We start from the raw sequence: 22790 nt of genomic DNA on the forward strand, positions 1-22790 counted from the left end.
TCGTTCAATTCAGAATGCACTGATCTTTCTTCACAGGAAGACAATTAAAAGTCTCACAGGTTACTATATTTAGTTCCATATCCAGGATAGCAGGGAATGTCCATTCCTCCCCAATCCTACAGTAATCCCATCACAATATATTCTGCAAACAATGCCCTGCATTGTAGTTACAGCCATTGTCAAAATCTTTCATACAATAATGGGAGAAACAAAGAAAAAAAATAAAAAGGAAGTTAGTTAAAATACACGCATGCCACAGGAAAGAAAGAAATACGGGTGAAGGCTCTAGCTTTTTGTTTCTGAAACTGGTTGTGAGACCCAAAATAATACCTAGCTGGTATTACTTTGTCTAATATCTATTTCATGTTCCCTTGCTTTCATCCAGAACTCTCAACACGTGTAGGTTTTCAATCCAGTGGCGTGACCAAAACCTCATTCTTGAGGGATTTGAGGCTCTGCCTGTGTAAGGCTGTTGTGATATTCCACTAACTTAATATGAGAGTCTAACAAGGAAGCAACTCAGGGCCTTTGGGGTTTTGTCCATACTCCTCCTGGCTCCCATTGTGTAGCAGTAACTCAGTTTCCCCTTGGTGGGTTCTCAGTCACTCCAGTCAGTACCTTAACATCCATTTTGCCTGTGTGCCCAGTGCTTAAGGAATTTTAAATGGCCAAATATGTTCTCAGCTTCCAATTCAACAATAGCATTGTTGTACATAACATCTGTGGAAGCATTTCTCCCTTGAGCACAACAGGCAGCATATGGAGATAGGAAGAAAATGTTTTGTGGGTAGGTTTTTTTATGAACTGAATTCTTTGACCAGGAGTAGTATCATGTGGGGAATCTTTAATAATATACAAGGCCATAGTAGTTAATGACTGGTGTCTGTGACAGACCTTGCCAATCAGAGGTCCACAGGGTTCTGGCACAGAGACAAGTTCTCTTAGGCTAATAACTTCCTTCTGAGAAATAGGCTCTTTGTATTTGTCCTTTTTGGAGAATGAACACCTGATCTTGAACTCCAAATACCCTATGACTCCAGCTATCCATTCTGAACAGGATATTATCTGATTCACTTAGTCATGAATATAGATCATGGTTTCTCAGCCTCGGCACTACTGACATTTTGGCTGATTATTCTTTCTAGTGGGAAGCTGTCCCAGGCATTACAGATGTTCAGCAGCATCTCTGGCCTCTATCAACTAGCTGCCAGTGGCATCCCCCAATTATGACAATAAAAAATGTCTCTAAACACTGCTAAATATTTAGCTAAATTGCTAAATTTTGCCCCTGGAAGGCAAAATTGCCCTCAGTTGAGAACTACTGCCTTAGGCCATATTTTGAATTCCATCATTCAGGAGAACTAGTCCTAAAGGCCTGAGTAGTTGTATGATCACATTCCCAGTATGCATTCTCCTGTCACACTGCCTCTTTTCATTCAACTCAAAACTATGGCCTCGGGCTTCCCTGGTGGCGCAGTGGTTGAGAGTCTGCCTGCCGATGCAGGGGACACGGGTTCGTGCCCCGGTCTGGGAAGATCCCACATGCCGCGGAGCGGCTGGGCCCGTGAGCCATGGCCGCTGAGCCTGCGCGTCCAGAGCCTGTGCTCCGCAACAGGAGAGGCCACAACAGTGAGAGGCCCGCGTACCGCAAAAAAAAAAAACGAAAAAACCCCCAAAAAACTATGGCCTCATGAGAGTTCCTTATGGATAACTGACTGATTCGGAAAAAAACCCAAGCTTGACTCATAGGTGGTTTGGATATTATGTTACTACCAGTCAAAAATGAGGTGGTAGAGGGCATTAAATCCCCTGTTAATGGGTGGCAGTGAAGAACAGGGGAGGAAAATCCTCCTAGGGAGTAGAACTTCAAGCAGTTCATATTGTTGTCTCCTTGGCCTGAAGAGATATGCTATGAAATAAGGATTATGCATATTCATGGAGCATGAACTAGCAGTTTGGCTGGATTGTCAGGGGCTTAGAAAAGAACTGGTGCCAACTTAAGAAAGGTTGGGAAGGGGTATACAGATGGATCTCTTAAAATGGATCCAGAATGTGAGAATACGTCTGAGCTATGTTAATGCTCACAGCAAAGCCCTCACTGTGAAAGAAGCTCTGAATAATCAGGTAGACAAGATAACATATTCTGTAAATGTTAGTCTCCTTCTGTCAAGCCAGTGCTTAATGGGAGGATAAACAAAGTGCAAGGATGGAGTCTACAGATAGAGCTGCACTTTCAGAGGCTTTCCTGGCTACTCTCACATCCCCTCCCCATCTTCACTCCCGTACCCCCACTTTACTAAGAGCCCTTTTATGGTATCATATACTGGGGGGGGTCAGCCCTGCAACCTGGTAGCCAACTAACTGCATTAGAAGGGGTAACATTTTAGCAGTTTTGTCCTCATTGGTAGACATATTATGGTCTTAGATTTGCTTTTCTTGTCTATGATACTTCTAGCAGCACCATCATTTATGGATTTACTGAATAGTGTATACATTATCATGGATTCTCACACAACACTGCTCTAGTCAAAAGAACTTACTACACAGAAGAGGTCAGATAATGTACTTAATTCTTGTTTTGTTAACCTATCGCTTATCAGCTGCTGGTTGTTTTTTAGTTCCCCTACCAGGGATCGAACCTGGGCCCCAGCAGTGAAAGCGCTGAGTCCTAACCACTGGACCGCCAGGGAATTCCCATTAGCTGCTGTTTCTGAACATTGGGATAATCTATTGAAGACTGGTATGAAGCCAGTTGAAACACAACATTTAAAGTTGGGGTCTTTGTCATACAGAGTGAAGTTAAGTCAGAAAGAGAAAAATACCTTATGTTAACACATATATATGGAATCTAAAAAAAAAAAAAGATTCTGATGAACCTAGGGGCAGGACAGGAATAAAGATGCAGATGTAGAGAATGGACTTGAGGATATGGGGAGGGGTAAGGGTAAACTAGGACGAAGTGAGAGAGTAGCACTGACATATATACACTACCAAATGTAAAACAGATAGGTAGTGGGAAGCAGCTGCATAGCACAGGGAGATCAGCTCAGTGCTTTGTGACCACCTAGAGGTGGGATAGGGAGGGTGGGAGGGGGATGCAAGAGGGAGTAAATATGGGGATATATGTATACATATGGCTGATTCACTTTGTTATACAGCAGAAACACAACTCAGTAAAGCAATTATACTCCAATAAAAATCTTAAAAGGAGGGGGGCAGAAGAACTGAATAGACATTTTTCCAAAAAAGATATACAGATGGCCAACAGGCACATGAAAGGATGCTTATTATTGCTAATCATTAGAGAAATACAAATCAAAACCACGAGATATCACCTCACACCTGTCAGAATGACTACCATCAAAAAGAACACAAATAACAAATATTGACAAGAGTGTAGAGAAAAGGGAATCCTAGTACACTGTTGGTGGGAATGTAAACTGGTAGAGCCACTGTGAAAAACAGTACAGCGGTTTCTCGAAAAACTAAAACTACCATATATGATTCAACAATTCCATTCCTGGGTATATATGCAAAGAAAACAAAAACACTAATTCAAAAAGGTAAATGCACCCTAATGTTCACAGTAGCATTATTTACAATTGCCAAGATACGGAAGCAACCCAGGTGTCCATCAATGGATGAATGGATAAAGAAGTGTTTTACATACATACATACATACATATATATATATATATATATATATATATATATATATAAATGGAATACTCAGCCACAAAATGGAATGGAATATTGCCATTTGCAACAACATGTATGGACCTGGAGGGTATTATGTTTAGTGAAATAACTCACACGAAGAAAGACAAATACTGTATGTTATCATTTATTTGTGGAATCTAAAACATAAATAAATGAATATAACAGGAAGAAGACTCATAGGTACAGAGAACTAGTGGTTACCAACGGGGAGAGGGTAGCAGGGAGTGGCAAGGTAGGGATAGGAGTAGGGGATTAAGAGGTGCAAATTACTTTGTATAAAATAAGCCACAAGGATATATTGTGCAGCACAGGGAATACAGCCAGTATTTCATAACTTTAAATGGAGTATAATCTATAAAAAATTTTGAATCACTATGTTTTATACCTGAAGCTAATATTGTAAATCAACCATACATCAATGAAAATTAATTAATTAAAAAAAATAAAGTTGGGGTCTTTCTGGATGTAGTGTATATTTTTATCCAACAACTGACTTTTGATGCTGTCTGAACCTTGAGCTGATCTTGCAAGGAACAATAACAAATGACAAGGATTCATTTTATCATCCTGACCAGGCTTTTCCACTAACAAATAGTCCCCTTGCTTCCTCCTCCTTGACCCTCTAATAGTTTTTTGATTCCTGCCTACCAGTTCTGAGAGTCACTGGATATCCTTCCAATAAATTCCTTTTCCTTAAGTTAGTCAGATGGTATATGTTGCTTGCAACATAGGGTCCTGATATAATGAAGTAAACAGAAATGGAAAAATATGGAAAAATTTCTTTTAAGATGTTTTACTGGAAGTCCGTCTTTTTTTTTTAAATAAGTCATTATCTTGGTGTTTTAGAACCTGAAAAAAATTTTTTTTAATTTATTTTTATTTTTGGCCGTGTTGGGTCTTCGATGCTGAACGTGGGCTTTCTCTAGTTGCGGCGAGCAGGGGCTACACTACGTTGTGGTGCGCGGACTTCTCAATGCAGTGGCTTCTCGTTGCAGAGCACGGGCTCTAGGCACACAGGCTTCAGTAGCTGTGGCACACGGGTTCAGTAGTTGTGGCTCGTGGGCTCTAGAGCTCATGCTCCGTAGTTGTGGTGCAGGGACTTAGTTGCTCCGCAGCATGTGGGATCTTCCCAGACCAGGGCTCGAACCCATGTCTTCTGCACTGGCAGGTGGATTCTTAACCACTGTGCCACCAGGGAAGTCCAAGTCTATCTTATCTTTTCAAAGACCCCACTTTTGGTACTGGATATTGTTGTGGACTGCACGTTTGTGCCCCCCAAATCCCACCAAATTCATTTATTTAAACTAACTCCCCACAGGATGGTATTAGGAGGTGGGGCCTTTGGGAGGTAATTAGGTTATGCATGGTAAAGCCCCCAAGGTGGGATTAGAATCTTTCTAAGAGGAAGAGAGCTAGCCCTCTCTCTCCCCACCCAAGTAGGATACAATGAGAAGACAGCTATCTTCACTAGAACCCAACCATGCGGGCACCCTATTCTTGGACTTCCAGCTTTCAAAACTGTGAGAAAACCAAATTTCAAGAATGGCAGGGTCACCACTGGGCTTCAGGAACTAGAGGAATGTCATCAGTAGCATCAGTGTCAGCCTTATTCTTTCCCACTGAGTTTGGCTAAACCCTGGCTGCCAGCATCTCCTGGGCTTGTATCTTCCCAGCTTAATTTACCTTAATTTCAACTTGAAAAATCCTGGGAAGGGACTGGCCTAATTTAAGTCATGTCTCTATTCCTGTTGAAATCACTGTGGCCAGAAAAGATAAGAAACTAGAATTGGCCCAGCTTTGGTTAGGTACTTATCCTCAATCACTCTGCTAATGAAGCAGGATAGTTTATATCTGGATTCTATGTTAGACTGGAGAGAAAAATTTCCCAAGAAAGAGGAGTGCTAGTCCAAAATAAACAGAGTTCCGGAAGAAGTATCTTACAGATATATATCTATATTATATATAGATACAATGTCTTACAGATATTTACATGTAAAGGGTCTACTATATGTTTCTTAGTCATAAGACAGAAAGATCTGGAAGAAGCTATCCAAATTTGATGATGGGGTGGGGGAGGGGGGACGACTTGGGAGGTGGAGAGAAAAGCCCTTTAGAGCCAAGGTTAGGGGGAAAGGAGGAGGTTGGGTGAGGAAGGCAGGAAGTGAAAATAGGTTCATATGACAACCGCTCTGGAAGGAATACTTAAGCCATGGGATTTGTGTATATGTATGTGTGTATATCTTACACCTCCCCCCATATTAATCTAAACACTTCAGATAATTTAAATTAGAGCAGCATTTGGCATTTCCAATAAAAGGTTTTTGAGTAGTAAAAAAATGTTAAGACTTTTAGAAACATTATTAAATCATTTACTCAGTAACAACAATCAGCAGATAACAGGAACACACTGCAGATACTCATTTCCCATTTGGCCTGAATAAGCAGTTTTGCTACACAATGCTATCCTAATGTAGGTTTTTCTGTGGCCAGGGAAAACAGTATTTAAAATAGTCCATCTTTCTAAAATTGAAGTGACTATTCTAAACAGGTATTTAGAAAGGAAGTGGGAACAATTAAGGCTTAATTACTATGAAAAAACAAAACAGCACAGTTACAAAAGAACATTTAAATAGGAAAATAAGGAAACTATACATTAAAAAATTATACATGTACACACTGTATCAAAATACCTTTTCTATTTTGGTAACCAAATTTTGGAGATTAAAAACAAACTAGTTCAAGCATTTCTAAACATAAAAACTTCAGGTTTATATTTATTAAAAACAAGATAATATCAGTTTTGTTGAAGTAATCATATATACACCATGATAAATATTTGGAATTGTGAAAATGGAAATAGTGAATAGCTTTAAATTTCCTGAATATTTTCATGGCTTAAATAATTAAACTTTTTTGTTGTTTTTTTTAAAATAAGTTTACTTAGTTTTAAACTCAGGCCAGTGTGCTTTTCTTAAAAGACAAAATACTTATTAAAAACGGTAGGTATTAAGGTTTGCACGAGCTAAAAAATAACATTTACATTTGCCTAGATGTAACAATTTAAAAACATACAAATTCAAGATATAGTAGGAAAATATGTAAAAAACCACATAAAGAACCATAGCCCATTAAAAAATATAAATGCACCTTCTATATATCGAAAACTAAATATTCTGATTTAAAAGTAGCTTCTGTAAAATGTCAAAGTAGTAGGCATTGTTTGCTTTCCTAATATAATGAATAAATAAGAAATATTTCTATCTCAAACAGTACTATCAGTATTTCTTAGCAAAAATGTAGTATATACATATACATGAAAAGGCAGGCATTGATACAGGATGTTCTGCATCCAAGTTTTCGGGTTTGAGTTCCATTAAAATGTGTTCTACAACTTATAAGGACAATGCACACAAAAGTAAAAAGATGAGGTAAACGTCTTACACTTTTAAGCATTACTTGAAACTTAATACTTAGATATTCCCAATGCCTAGGCTCTAGAACGATGCTTAAAAAGTCCTCCATAATGATGATGATATGACACGTATCTGAAGCACATAACGAGCAGCAGGTTTCTTGGTCTTCTGAGTAGGCAATGATGTTCTTCCCTCTTATTACAAAGCAATCGTGACTAAGTTTTGTCAAGAATATTGCTTCAGTGTGCGTCTACATGAGGCACCAAGCTACAGTAAGAGCAGCTACAATGCCATTCAAAATTGCCATACTATAGCCCATGTGGAAAGAATGTCCAGTCAGTTTCCTAGGGGGAGAAAAAAACAAACGAAAAAAGGAAAATGTAATTTGGTATAACAAAAACACCATCAGTTTTTATCAAATATGCTTACAATCTGGAAACATGTTTCCAAAATATCTTTTATACATTAATATACAAGTTAAAGAAGAGTATTAGACATCTTCAGAATTAGTAATAGATCTGTCAAATATAAGTCTTGGTTATCAAATGTAATTTTTTCAATTTCATTACTTAGAGCAAAATGCTCAGTTTGATCCCTATAACTTCTTTACTGTGCCTCATAATCACATGCGTGTACCATCACCTAATTCTAAGGTACATATCTTGTTATATTACAAGCATGTTCTTTCATTTAAATTAGCATTGTTTCCCCACTCTCTTGTTCTCACTTATAACTTAAAATACATATTATTTCAAGTATTTGTCCTGTTTGTACCATTTTTTTAGATTACATGAAGGAATTCTACTTTTTCTTTGAGCACTAAAAACAGCACTTGTCCATATGTGAGTCATAAATCAGATTATGTCTTTTATAGACATTTCAGTTCTCAATAGGTTACTTAAGTGGCTTTCAATGAGTTCCTAGGTGTCAGCAAAGACACTGTTTAATGGTTACTATGAGAGCCAAATAGCTCATGTGACATTTGTTCCCTCTATCAAGCAGCAATTTTACTTATTTTACTACATTTTCTTAACACTCCTTGCACTAATTGTATTGCAATAATACTCTTTGCTTATCCTAATAAGGATGAGACATACTAAAAAGAATAGAAGGTAGGGTCCAACTGGTGTCAGAGACAGAAAAGAATCTTCTCACGGGAGCAATCCAAATCAAGGACATATGAGGAGGTACACACCAGCAGTACTAAGAATGGAAAGTCCTAAGTAATAAGGGCCCTGGGCTGAGAGGGTTATCATTCTCCTTGTCCTCTTCTTTCCTAAGCACAGATCAAAGCCAGGGAAGTACTTAGATCAACATTAACATCCGAAGACACCTCATTATAATGATTTCCAGTCCAGTAAGATCAGTGGCAGAGAGTATAGAAGATACTCTCTTTGAAGAACAACCCCGTTGCATTCACCTGAGACTATAGAAGACCCTGACGTATCCTGATGGCCCCCTGTTTTGGTCCATGGGAGTTATTATTTACTCTCTCCACTCAATCTTACTCAACTGGGACTAGTTTAAGATGCTTCTCATGTGCCATTAAGGGCTAATCTACCTAGCTGTATTACCTACTGTACGGTAAAATAAAATAGATACACTAAATGCTTTGCTCCTTTTAAAAAAAGAATTCCTCCAAAAATTGATTAGGAAAAAGAAATCTAATCATAACTATCAGCATTATCATTCACTGTAAAAAAAAAAAATACTACTGACCTGAGAACATTTAAATTCATACTAACAAAGTTAATCATGGAACAGAATTTCAGGAGTTAATTGTTCTCTTCTACTAGTTTGAGAACCTGCATTCCCACAAAAATAGAAGAATCTCTAAAGTACAGTTTACTGAACTTTAGGAAATTATAATAACTACAATGTTAATATAATTGAACTTTACTGAGATATACAAGTTCAAATGCTTAGTGACCGTCACAAACCAGGCACAACAAGGAAATCTAATGGCAATGAAGAAATACTCCAGAGCAGTGATTCTTAGTCTTTCTACCATCTCAAACACACCATACTCCCACAGGGAACGTTGTAGCCATTGTCACACATGTACTGCCAGGCAAGGGACTAAAAATCTGACAAATCGCTTGATTTAAAGCTCCTTTTCAAACACCCACCGTGATTTTTCTCCCGAGGAAGATACAGAGAACCCCTGGTAAGTCTTCCCTCCTATGCCTCTTGTGATCTTTGAAGTCCTGTAAAAAGCTGAAGGTATCTTGATTCCCCTTTGTCAAAGCCTTTCATTTATTTCTTGTAGAGGGCACATTTTGAATTGAAAAATTATGACTAAGTATGGTGCCTATTTTACTCAATCTCTCTTTATATATATGCATTTTACTTTTTAAAGTATACACACTAGGGCTTCCCTGGTGCGCAGTGGTTGAGAGTCCGCCTGCTGATGCAGGGGACACGGGTTTGTGCCCCGGTCCGGAAAGATCCCACATGCCGTGGAGCGACTGGGCCCGTGAGCCATGGCTGCTGAGCCTGCGCGTCCGGAGCCTGTGCTCCGCAACGGGAGAGGCCACAACAGTGAGAAGCCCACGTACCGCAAAAAAAATAAAAAATAAAAAAAATAAAATATACACAGTAAAGTGCAAATGCCTAACATATATACAGATCAATGAATCTTTATTATGGTATACCCTCATGTACCTACCATCCAGATCAAATACAGAACATTTCTAGCACCAGAGAAAGCTCCTTTGTTCCTCTCCCTTGTCAATATCCACCTTCCCTCACTCAAACCCTCAGATAACTACCACACTGTCTGCTATCATGATGACTTGTTTCACCTGCTGTTGAAACTCCATTTACATGGCATCATGATGTATTCTTTTGTGTCTGCATTCTTTCTCTCAAGTAGTGTTTGTGAAATTCATCCATGGTGCTGTAGTAGCACTGGTGTGTTCTTCTGTATTACAGTTTAGTACTCCATTGTATAAAAATACCAAAATTTATTTATCCATTCTACTACTGGGAATTCAGGTTGTTTCCAATTTGGCGCTCCTATAAAGAGAGCTACTATGAACATGATACTATGTACACACCTGTGGTGGGTGGTAAGCATCTGCACTCATTCCTCTTGGGAAGTCCTAGGAATGCAATTGCTGGGTTATAAGGTAGATGTATGATAAATGTGGCTTTAGTAGAAAGCATCAAACATTTCCCCCAAATAGTTGATTACTTTACACTTCTACCAACAACATATGAGAGTTTCAGTTGCTCCACAGTGTCACCAACATTTAGTATGTCAGTCTTTTTTAATTTTAATAGACCTACAGATTTTGTTGTGGTTTTAACAGTTATTTTTCTCATAACTAATGTATTTATTGCCCAATTATTATTTCATATATAAATGTGACTGAGAAAATAAATTCATGATGAAATTCTTTCCAAGTCATTCTCTCCTTATACCTAAAACATATTGTACAGATTAATTTCCCTAAAATACCCCTTTGCTCAAAATGCTTTTTTGTCAACTGGATATAAAATACAAGTGAGCAGAGCAAATAACAGAGTTAACAAGGTCAACTTTCCTTGATGTCAATTTTCAAAGATGTGGCAATGGACTAGCAAATGAGATACTGTGGTATAAAGGGAAAAGGACAAAACCAGGAGAAGTGAACTTACACACTTAAGATTTCATGGTTATCAAGTAAAGGACTGGATCAGATAAACTTAAGATCCCTTACAGTTTTAAATTTCTATGACTATTCAAGTAGCAAAGACAGAATAAGTAAAAACACTTGAATGAGATTATGTAGTTTTTTTCCTACCTATTAAAATTGGTTAATTCATCAACATTACCTGTGCTTAAACTGAAACAATGATGTAGGGAGTATAACTATCAATACATAAATATTTTAGTCCCAAAGAATCAATCCAGGAGACACACAAATATAATGAAAATTAATATATGACCTCACTTAACATACTAATCCAAAATTTTAAGACCTGACTATTCAGTTGACCATTTAAAAATAGGTAGAAAAATACACAGAGAACTCAATGACAAAACCAGAATGTTTCCCAAAGTAAATGTTAGGATTCTTAAATATGGATTTTATTATCCTGAGATAAAGTTCTAGTCCACTGCAGTACATTTCTGAAATCAATATGGAAATGGGAGATATTGCTCAATAAGAAAAAATTACTAGAGAAAACATGGTTACAAAGAAAGGCTCATTATAATAGAACTATTTCCATATCCTAAAAGATTAGTTATAAAAAGGTACTATTTTGTTTTGGTTCTAAAGAATTCCCTTCTAAGAATAAAGAATCCTACAAAAAAGTACTCATGTGGTTCCTATTAGTGGTTAAGAGTTCGAGCTCTGTAGCTAAACAGAGATGGTTTGAGGGCCAAGCTTTGCCACTTACAAGGGGTATGAAGCCAGAATTATTTGACCTCTGAGCCTCAATTTCCCAAAATGGAAATGAAAATAAAATCTACCCTTATAAAGTTTTTATGAGAATCAGGTGTCTGGCACATACCAAATGATCAATAAACGTTAGCCACTATCTAGTACAGAAAAGAAAGCTTCGCTACAGATGAGATTTTAAAAAATTCTTTTCATCTTCTACTTCAACTCTTCCTTCCTTCTAAGTAAAACACCTAAATCCAGACCCATCCCCAATCCAAAACAGAGAAGAAAACAATAACATACAAGCAGACTCAGGAGGTGGAGGGAAGAATGAGACTGAAGAATTATAGGTTTGTGTGCATTTCTGCTTGGTATTACCCTCTTCCTATGAGTTCTTAATCACTCCTCCCTTTATAATTCACTAGAGAACTCAGACTTCCACTATTTATATCTAGATTTTGTAGTCTGGAAATGTACTTTCTAGCAATATATTTATATTTAACAGAAACTTGTAAAGTGAATAAATCATCATATACCTTAATTATTTTCATTTATTCAGGAATGGAATACATTTCAAATTTAAGATTCAAATTAATTCAATGATTCTGGCAATTTAAGTGACTATGCTCTTACTTTTGAACCACAAATAAAAGCACTGAATAAGCCACTGTCGAAAGTTTCATATAAATTACCTTTGTTTATTTAAGAGAGAGACCAAACAGATTAGCAGCTTTTTTTTCATTTCATGTTGTTTATTGTTTTTACTCTAGCCTTGGTTTGGCTGACTCCAAACTGAATCTCTGTACTACATACTAGACTCCACGTTCTTGAAATCTTCATTCCTTACCATATTAATTCCTGTATTTCCTTTCCCTCACATATATTCCCACATTTCAGACATATTTTTATGACAGAACTCCTGCAATTTAATACAGTAGCATCACTGCCAACTGATTTTGCTCTAAGCAGAAAGCTCTCTGCTTGTCAGAATAGGAAATTATATTAAAGTCCTACATTAAGAACCAGCTGGCTATTTGTTTCTGTGTCTGACTGACTCAGTAGGAGACAGGATGAACTAGCTGGTACTAATCTATTCCTTCTTCACACATCTGAGCTGCCTTTTATTTCTCATTCTATACCTAGCCAAGAAATCTCTAATTCCTAAAGAATTTTAAGCTGTGTGAGCTTGGTTGGAGTAACTATCAGTTCTTTATCTGGAGTCAAAAGTTCTTAAGCCAAACCCAAAATCTGAAAGAAAATACTAAACCTCACTATATTTCAATCACTTACCAAGCATTTTTTATGTTTCTTTCAGAAACACAAAATGATACAACAAAATACTTACAGAAATTGCTGGGGAACTGTGTGTATTCCAAATAACTTTACCAGTGTTATTTAAGAAATAAGGGTTAGAATTTCAAAGAGAAAGCTTTCTTCACTGAGGAAATGCTATATCTCTCATTTAGAAAAAAACATATATTACATTCACCCTTTATACTCTAAAGTTCTTTATTTTATAATTTTCTTAACTTTCTTTCCATTATTTTACTTCACCAAAATTTACAGTATGAATTTCCTATATCAGGCATTATATATGGGAGACAGAGAAGTAAGCAAGAATCAATGTTGTCCTCAAAGATGTGTCTAGTCACACAGTGTGCTAAGTAAAGTTCTGTAGACAGCATTACCTGGAAGACAAAAGAGCCATTCGATTTGTAGAAGGGGAGAGATTTTAAAGAAGAGTCAACACCTGAGCTAAAACTGAGTATGACTAATTTAGAGTTCTAAACAAATACAATATGTGCAGAAGCAACACACAATGGAGAATGCAGGAAATCGTTAATAGTTTGGTATGGTGAGAGTGAAAGACTTGGAAAGCTAACTTTCATTCCACAGGGTGTTTAAACATGGCTCTATTATTTACAGGACTACTTTAGCCTACCTGGAAATCTAATTCCCCATCTTTAAAATAAGGTTAATAATTCCTCTCTTTAGTGTTCCTGTGAAGACTAAATGAGTTACTATTAACAAGCACTTGTTGCAGTGCCTCCCATTTACTGAGCACACGATCATAAACACAATAAATGTCAACCATTATTTTTTATCCTTGACTGGCTGGAGTTACTGGGGGAGAAGGAAGAACTGAAGGTGATGCCAAGTTTCTCATTTGAGTTACTGGCTGGATGAAACACCGTTCACCATGATAGGGAACCCAAGAGAAGGTACAGGTCGGTGGGAAGTGGGAAATAATGAAGTCAATTTAAGATGTGCTAAACTGCAAATACCTGTGGGACACTGAAGTAAAAACTCCCAGTAAGCAACAGGAAATACAAATGAAAACCAAAAGGAAGATTCTCAGGACAGAGGCTCAAGACAGGCTAGACAGACTAAGAAATTTTTGGCCAGACTTCTGCTACTCAAAGTAGTAGCTTATGAAACAGGATTCCACAAGTGAGAAATAGTGATCAGAAAGCTGGACAGGAGGGAGTGATGCCAGAGAAATTAAGAAAGAAAGGCATTTCGAAAAGGAATGATAAACCGTTTCAAATAATGGATTGAAAATGAAAGTTAAATTTTGTAATTAAGAGTTCTGCAGGCAATTCAAGGAGAAAAATTGTAGTGTAGGAGTGAACACACGACACATGTGGTAGCACCTACAGTCACTGTGAAACAGGGACTATCTCTTCTCTAGTCTTATAAGATATTTAGCTATGGAGAGATCTGGGCATGAGGATTTTTTTCTCTAACACAGGAGAAACTTGAATGTTTAAAAAATATCCTAACAAGAATATTGGATATAAAAGGAAAGGCTGAAGGTATATGAAAAGGGGAGGTGCGGTGGGAAGGGGGGGCGGTGGATCTACAACAAAGGAAGTAAAATTGGGAGAAGAACACTTTATTCTGAGATAAAAGGAATGGGTGGTATGATGAAAGTGGATGTAAATTTAAGTTTGTAATCATGAAAGGGGGAGGGAAGAAGCAGGAAGTACTCTCATGATGACCTTTCATGAAACTGGAAGTGAAGTCCACTGAAAACTAAAATGCAAAGTGAAGATTTAGAATAGCTACAGAAAAAAATGGGAAAGGGATGTAAGACAGACGGATGGATGATTGATAGTGCTAGCTAATACGATTCTAGTTCAGACTACAAAGGTTGTGAACTCTAGTTACTCAGATCTTACTTTGGATGATTCAGCTCTGCCTCTTGATCCATTTTATATGGAACATCACAGCCCTTGGCCTACTTTAGAATGGATTTGAGGTCTTCTGCTTTTACAACATTTCGTTAGTTCCAGGCTCTCTCCTACCTGACCTTTCTTTGACCTCTATAACTTTGCAATTTTACAGGGCAGGCACTTCATCCTTCCTTCTCTGTACAAGGCCTGGTAAAAGGAAGCTAGTTTTACTTATAGTTCCTAGTCTATTTCTTAACCCTGAAAAATTCTTCCCATTCTTGGCAAGGAAGTAACTTGTAGACTCGCAATCTAAAAGAAGTGAGTAAAATTAATACAATGGGTTTTTTTTATAACTCATTTATTTTGTTATAATTTTAAACATCCTCAAATTGTAAGTTTTCCTGTTCGTTCAAACAGCCTTTAGCCGACCTTTCATCACTACTTCATCATCATCATTTATTCATTAAAACTCAGATATTCAGGAAAAGTTATTATGTTCACCATTTAGGTGTGCAGTAATTATTATAAATTAGTATAAATTAGTGTAAAATGAGATTTTTAGAAATGTGTGTTACATCCTAACAACTATAAAACTAACCTGAACAAACAAGCCCACTCCATCTTACACTGAATATATATAAACATATATATACTTTTTAACCAAAAATTAGAAATTTTTTATAAGCAATATCTAATTTCAAAGTCGTCTCCTAAAGGAGGGCTTGGCAAGCTAAGGTACACCTATCCTGCCACCTATTTCTTTTTATTGGAACATAGTCTCACTCATTCCTTTAAGTATTGTCTTTGGCTGCTTTGGTGCTACAATGGCAGAGTTGAAGAGTTGTAACAGGGACCACATGGCCCACAAAGCCAAAAATACCACTTGGACCCTTACAGAAAAAGTTTGCCAAGTTTTGTCCTAAAGCCTTCCTCTTCAAAGTGTACTCCAGAGATCAGCAATATATTGGCATTGCCTGGGACTTTCTTAGAAATTCAGAATCTCAGACCACACGCCAGACATGCTGAATCAGAATCTCTCTTCAGCTAGAACTTCTGGTGATTCTAAGATCCTCAAAGTGAATACTACCACTATCTGGAAATATATAAATTAGCAAAGAGATTTCCCAGGAGATCATCACTTGAAAAATCTATCCCAATTGCTTTCTACATGAAAATTTCAAAAACTACTATAGTTTTAAACAAAAAAAATATATAAGTTGAACAAATACTTTAAAAACTTGTTTGTTTCATTGTATCATCATGTTCCCATACAGATTTTGACTTCTTTAAAATGTTATATGACAGATAACTCAAATAAGAAATCAGGTAAGACTATGCAGGAATTAAAAAAAAAAATTCCCCCATTTGTCCCTCTCTTCTTTTTGTATATATTTACCTTGCTAGGACAGTTGGCTACACATTGGATGTATTGTATAAGTGTGTATGCATATATACATTTGTATTTCTTTCTTTTTTTTTTTTAATACATTTGTATTTCAAAGTAACCTGTCAGGATAAAATACAGCAAAATATTTTTTTAGAATCAAGTACCAGAGAATAAGACTAAAACTATCATGTTAGCTAGTTTACCAGATTTTAAGGTATAGTTATATTTGGGTGGAGTGATGTATTTCAAATGCATATACCACACAAACCATATACACACATACATATGTGTGTGTGTATATATATATATATACACACACACAGTCATAAGGTTTTAGTAATCAAGACTACAAATATAGAATTATTTTAAAAATATGTGTGATATGATTATACTATTATAAAAACAGAAATATTTGCATGTGTATAGATTTTTTAAAAATCTGAGGTATAATTCCCAGTCTGTTAACACTAGTTAGTTCAGAGTTATTTGAAATCAGATTTTGCAGCCTTTAACTTTCTGAGTTATATAATTCTGTGATGCATGTATTAATTCTGTAATCATTAAAAAAAAACCAGTAAGGGGAAATTTTAAATCAGTCACTGTCCTAGCAAATAAATTTCTCAATTATTATTTAAAATAGAAAATGCTATTAAAATATAAAGTCGTGGGCTTCCCTGGTGGTGCAGTGGTTGAGAGTCCACCTGCCGATGCAGGGGACACGGGTTCGTGCCCCGGTCCAGGAAGATACCACATGCCGCGGAGCAGCTAGGCCCGTGGGCCACGACCGCGGAGCCTGTGCTCCGCAACGGGAGAGGCCACAACAGTGAAAGGCCCGTGTACCGCAAAAAAAAATATATATATATATATATATAGATATATATATAAAGTTGTGAGAAAAATGACTACTGGCTTCAAGGTTTCATGATAAATCTGAGGTAAAGACTATCTGGAGAAACATATACTTAGAAGATGTAAAAAGTGAGGAAAAAAGCATAAAATGTATATACACTTAATGTTGAGCTATAATGTATCATTCTTAATACCTAGAAACTGATGTTGAACATTTTAAGCATTTACTCCATTGCCTCATTAGCCCTGTAATTAGGCTAATGATGTGCATTATGAATAAGTATCAGTTATAAAGTAGCCACCATTTTAATGGAGCAAGTTGATTTATCAATCTACACAATATGTTATAATGGAATTCAAAATTTCAGCTTTAAGGATTATCTCATTTTTATTTTGTTTTCCCCATACACTCCTTTATTATCCTTTTAATGTCCATGGGATCTGTAGTGATGTCCCCTCTTTAATTTCTTTTTTTTTTTAATTTTTATTGGAGTATAGTTGCTTTACAATATAAAGTGTGTTAGTTTCTACTGTACAGCAAAGTGAATCAGCAATACGTATACATATATCCCTTCTCTTTTGATTTCCTTCCCATTTAGGTCACCACAGAGCACTGAGTAGAGTTCCCTGTTCTATACAGTAGGTTCTCATTAGTTATCTATCTTATACATAGTATCAATAGTGTTTATATGTCAATCCCAATCTCCCAATTCATCCTAACCCCCTTTCCCCCTTGGTATCCATACGTTTGTTCTCTACATCTGTGTCTCTATTTCTGCTTTGTAAATAAGATTGTCTATACCAGTTTTTTCAGATTCCATATATATGTGTTAATATATGATATTTGTTTTTCTCTTTCTGACTTACTTCACTCTGTATGACAGTCTCTAGGTCCATTCATGTCTCTACAAATGACCCAATTTCATTCCTTTTTATGGCTGAGTAATATTCCATTGTATATATGTACCACATCTTCTTCTTCCATTCGTCTGCTGATGGACATTTAGGTTGTTTCTATGTCCTGGCTATTATACATAGTGCTGCAATTAAGAATGGGGTGCATGTATCTTTTTGAATTCTGGTTTTCTCTGGGTATATCCCAGTAGTGGGATTGCTGGGTCATATGGCAGTTCTATTTTTAGTTTTTAAAGGAACCTCCATACTGTTCTCCATAGTGACTGTATCAATTTACATTCCCACCAACAATGCATGAAGGGTTTCCTCATTTTTAAAAGGCTTTCTTTACCTTAGCACTAAGTTTCCTAGCTATACCGCCAACGTCTCTGGTCCTACTTCTGCTTCTCAAGCATAAGGTTAGTCTTTATGATCTCTTTAATCCCTTCTGGATCTCAATTCTGCAATAATTATGCCTCCATATATACACTAAAGTCCTTCATCTAGAATTTTACCGACTAGAACTTTTAATTGAATCACAACCCTATGCTTTGCTGGTGTGATATTAACTAACTTAATAACGTACAGGCTCTGAAAGATCCTAACAATGAACAAAGTTCCTTAACATGGAATTAAAATGTATACATTTAAGATATCTCTCATTGTACTACAACTCCCTGAAAATCAGTCAGAGAGAAATAAATGTATATCTGGTTGGATGAAACTGCATACTAACCTACACTCTACTTTACTTATATGCAGCAGTCTACTTGGTTGCAAATTGAATTATGTCAGACATGTTAACTTTATTCACCAGTATATCGAGGTAGCAAAATGCCTTAGGATATCTATCTGTCCTGGACACTACCTTGGTTAGACAAAGTCCTTATTCATTAGAAAGTTAGGCCAAACAGTACAAAAAGTACAAGAAAAATGGGATTCCCAAGCCTTTAGATTTCATGAGTCAGTTTAAAAATGATTTTTTTTTTTTAAAAAGGAAGTAACTGACTCCATGTTTTGTTGTCAAACTTGTTTTGCCAGAAACAGGTTTGAAAACCACTACAATCTACTATCAGCATAATTTCATACAAGAAAGAGCATCTTATTATCAAAAGAATAAAAAGGAGAATAACCAAAAGGATAAAGATCTCAAGATAAATAACAATTAGTCAACAAAAGATAATTGGCAACCAGTGGTAGGCCATAGTCAGATATCCAGCTTGAAAAATCTCAATTAAGGAAAGGAAAGAAAAGCTCTGGGACTATATCTGCTTTATCATCTGATGTATCTGTTGCTTTAACTAGTAAAGTTATACTTTTGCCTATGAGGGTAGGCATCATTGTTTTTAACCCATTTTGGAGAGAGGAAATTAAGGCTCAGAGACACCAGCTGACTTTCTCAAAAGCTCTTCTGGCAGTATATGGTATAGCCTGCATTTGGAAGTCACTTCCTGACTTATAAGCCCTTTTTAATATACCAGGCTGCCTAGTAATTTATAAAGATTGTTGAACACACAGAAAGGGTTCCAAGTTCAACACTGCCACGTGCTATCTCTTATGTATTTCTTATCAGTGCTATTCTGTACATATGGATACCCATGTCTTTTCAGCAGCCCAAACATAACACATTGTAAATTAGCATAAGCAAAAGCCATAGCAAACAGGTGCAAACACTTACTAGCTATATTGCTTTATGAAAATAACAAAGAAACCAAGAATATTTGATGAGTTCTTATAAGATTTTGTTACATCTATTTAAGTCTCCATTCAGAACTTTAATAGAATATATTTTATAAGACACGCATATATTTTAACCTTCACTTCAATAAGCCACAGTTTGGTGCCATCAATACATTCATTAATAGTGACAGCATTACAACTGCTGGCTCCAAACAGTCCCTAGATAATGAAACTTCACGATACTCAAATATCAAGGCCAAGTTCTTGATCTATCTCTTTTGTCAGTAGTTTTTCCTCTCCTACTGCAATTAGCCATCTGATATCTGTTTCATCAGTCCATGGCAATAAAGAATCTGATCTGACAAAGAGGCAGCCCTCCAAAGTCTGTATGAAAGAGTCATAGCATCAATTTATTGTGCTCAATGTTAAATCTAGTGTGCTTAGAAAAGAAACTTCTAATTTAAATACTAAATCACCCACTTTTCCTGACCTTCAAGACTTATATTACTGCCCAAGAACCCACAACCCCTTTTCTATTATGATTTTACTATTCTGTTTTGTACTGTATTTTAACCCCCAATAATTAAGGCCCCTAATGTCAAGAAGAGCAAGAAGTCAGAGAAGACCCTTTAATAACATAGAAAAATAAACTTAATGTTGAGTAGAAAGGGTATTATTATAATACAGCAATGGCAATCCTAAATCCTGAATCTGCTTCCCTCCTACAACAATAGTAACAACAAACACATTCATATACAAATGTAATGGAGATTTAAATGTTTCAGCATCTGATTACATCCAGAACTTTACACAGAAAATAACACATGAAACAGTATCAGATCACATGTGTTAATTTTTATTCTGTAAAATAGTTACCAAAAAGAGTTTACCAAAAAGCAATTCGAATGAAAATCAACTGTTCCCATTTCTTTCTTACTTCAAATTTACTTTGCAAATACCAAATACCACTGTAAGAAAATACAATTTAAAAAAAAAGCTGCATAAAAATAAATTTAAACTGAAGTTAAAGCATGTGTTTATTGACATTGAGTGTCCTGATATTTACCAAATACCATTAGTGGTTGGAAGAAGAAACATAAAGGTGAATAATTCAGAGTGATCTAGACAAAAAGACCAAGAGCATCAGCAGTAGATACCCCTGGTTTGTATATTTACTATGAAACACTGTAGATTGCCAATCAAATTCTATAAATTATATTTTAAGCAGGCTTTAGTGAAGACACTACTCTCTACCTTAGCACATCCCTAGAAATCATGACATAATAACCAATAATTGTAAAGGTTCCCTGCATTTTGACCATAAGTCCCACATCAAATAAGTCATAAATACAAGCAATAATACATTTAAAAGCAAATACCAAACTTCAAACTTCTCTACCAATATAAAAGTGAATTTATGCTCTTAGTTCTATAAAACGAACATCCAACTATGCCTTCCTATCTGCCTCATTTTAGGAAATACACAGATGTGACCATCTCAGAGGCACTCAAAAGACAAATACTAACTTTGATTTTGAGTCTAATTATAACAAAAATACAGTATTTTGCTTATTTCTGATAATTCAAAATGGCTACTTCAGGGATAATTTTGAGGGTTTTGGTCTCTTTTAAAGCTATCTAAGAAAACTTAAAATGATGTCTACTTTTTCCTTTAACAAGTATTCCTATATCCTTAATAACTTGAAATACAAGCATTGGTTTTTCCTCCTTGGAAATGAGTCTCTGTGGGTATTACCAGCACAAAATAATAGTTCTATCCCTATAATGAAGTAACACCCTTAACTTATTTAAGAATACTGGCCCTTAAAAAAGTTGGTCCTTGAACTCTGACTCTACGTAAAAGTACTATAAGATAGACAAACTTAATGATTTATTTAACTATTTTTCATATCACTTTTTTTGACTCAATTACAAAACTAATGAGCTGTCTACATTGTGCTTTTTGCTAGACCCATCATATATATTATCATTTCCCCAATAAATTTATTTTTAGACTATAAAGTAACATTTTTACCCTAGCCTGGACCTATTATAATCACTGAGTTATTTATTAGCAAGCTGATAATTATAAACCTGCAGCCACATCACTGCACCACTAGATGGGGCTTGTGCACACGTAATGTGAAATGCGAGAGCAGTCATTCTGAAGGGGAGAACTCTGATCACTGAGAGAAAACAGTGAAGGAGAGAACAAAGAGTGAGATTTTAAGAACAGATTTTAATTGCATTTGGCAATATCGCATTGGCAAAAATGTCATAGAGCAAAGGCCCACAGCAAGTGCCTTTAATTGTCAATAAAATGATGCTGTTTCAATTAGTGAAATTCCTCCTGTTGATTCTTTTCATAATAAAAAGGAGGTGGGCAAACAAAAACAATAAACATAGAGTTAGGTGCTAGCTATGACACATGCAAATTATTTGGCTTTGTGCAAGGTACTTAAATTCCTTGGGACTCAGTTTCTTCATCTGTTAATAAAAATGATAACCCCTAAGGATGACTTAGCAGAGACTCAGTTCTCCCATAATCTTTAATAGGAATGTCTAAGACATCCCTAGCAATCCTAGAGTATTCATTAAAAAGTTGTACTTGTTAGGAAAAACGCAACTTTGGGGCACATCTCCTATCCATACCTATCTTCATCCCCAACCAGGAGGACTTAAATAAAAGTTCTGGTGCTGGGCTTCCCTGGTGGCGCAGTGGTTAAGAATTCACCTGCCAATGCACGTGACACGTGTTCGAGCCCTGGTCTGGGAAGATCCCACGTGCCTCGGAGTAACTAAGCCCGTGTGCCACAACTACTGAGCCTGTGCTCTAGAGCCCACGAGCCACAGCTACTGAAGCCTGTGCGCCTAGAGCCTGTGCTCTGCAACAAAAGAAGCCATCGCAATGAGAAGCCTGCACACTGCAACGAAGAGTAGCCCCCCATTCACCGCAACTAGAGAAAGCCCACGCCAGCAACGAAGACACAACACAGCCAAAAATAAATAAATAAAATAAATTTATTAAAAACTATAATATATATATATTTAATATATATATATTAAAAAAAAAAGTTCTGGTGCTGCCATCGGCCCAGCCTGGAAACAACCCAAAGATTCTTTCAAGCTCTGGGTTCTCTCTGAATGCAGTATCTTTACATGGGTAGGTCACATATTTATATGCATTAACTCCTGGAAACTATAATTAAAGCAGATCACCATAATGTGAAATATTGATTACATATACACTGCTAAATTTGCCTGCTTGGAAATCACTAACAACACCCAATGAGTAAAC

The 22790-nt window shown here is 36.3% G+C and overlaps 1 protein-coding gene across 3 annotated transcripts in view; it reads right to left on the reverse strand.

The window, feature by feature from the left end:
• Positions 1–3856: 3856 nt before the first annotated feature.
• The window catches only part of ARL6IP6 (ARF like GTPase 6 interacting protein 6), a 47100-nt gene continuing 28166 nt past the window's right edge, over positions 3857–22790 (reverse strand). Inside the window, exon 4 of one of the 3 annotated variants that reach the window (XM_082657987.1) lies at positions 3857–7325. In XM_082657987.1, the coding sequence (XP_082514113.1) occupies positions 7208–7325 (118 nt within the window). In that variant the 3' untranslated portion in view covers positions 3857–7207. Of the gene's footprint in view, positions 7478–13103; positions 13195–22790 lie in introns of those variants that run through there. The other 2 variants (XM_082657988.1, XM_082657989.1) reach the window with 2 other exon arrangements.

Source organism: Grampus griseus (genome assembly GCF_964374135.1).
Source record: "Grampus griseus genome assembly, chromosome: 7".
In the NCBI taxonomy this organism is placed as follows: domain Eukaryota; kingdom Metazoa; phylum Chordata; class Mammalia; order Artiodactyla; family Delphinidae; genus Grampus; species Grampus griseus.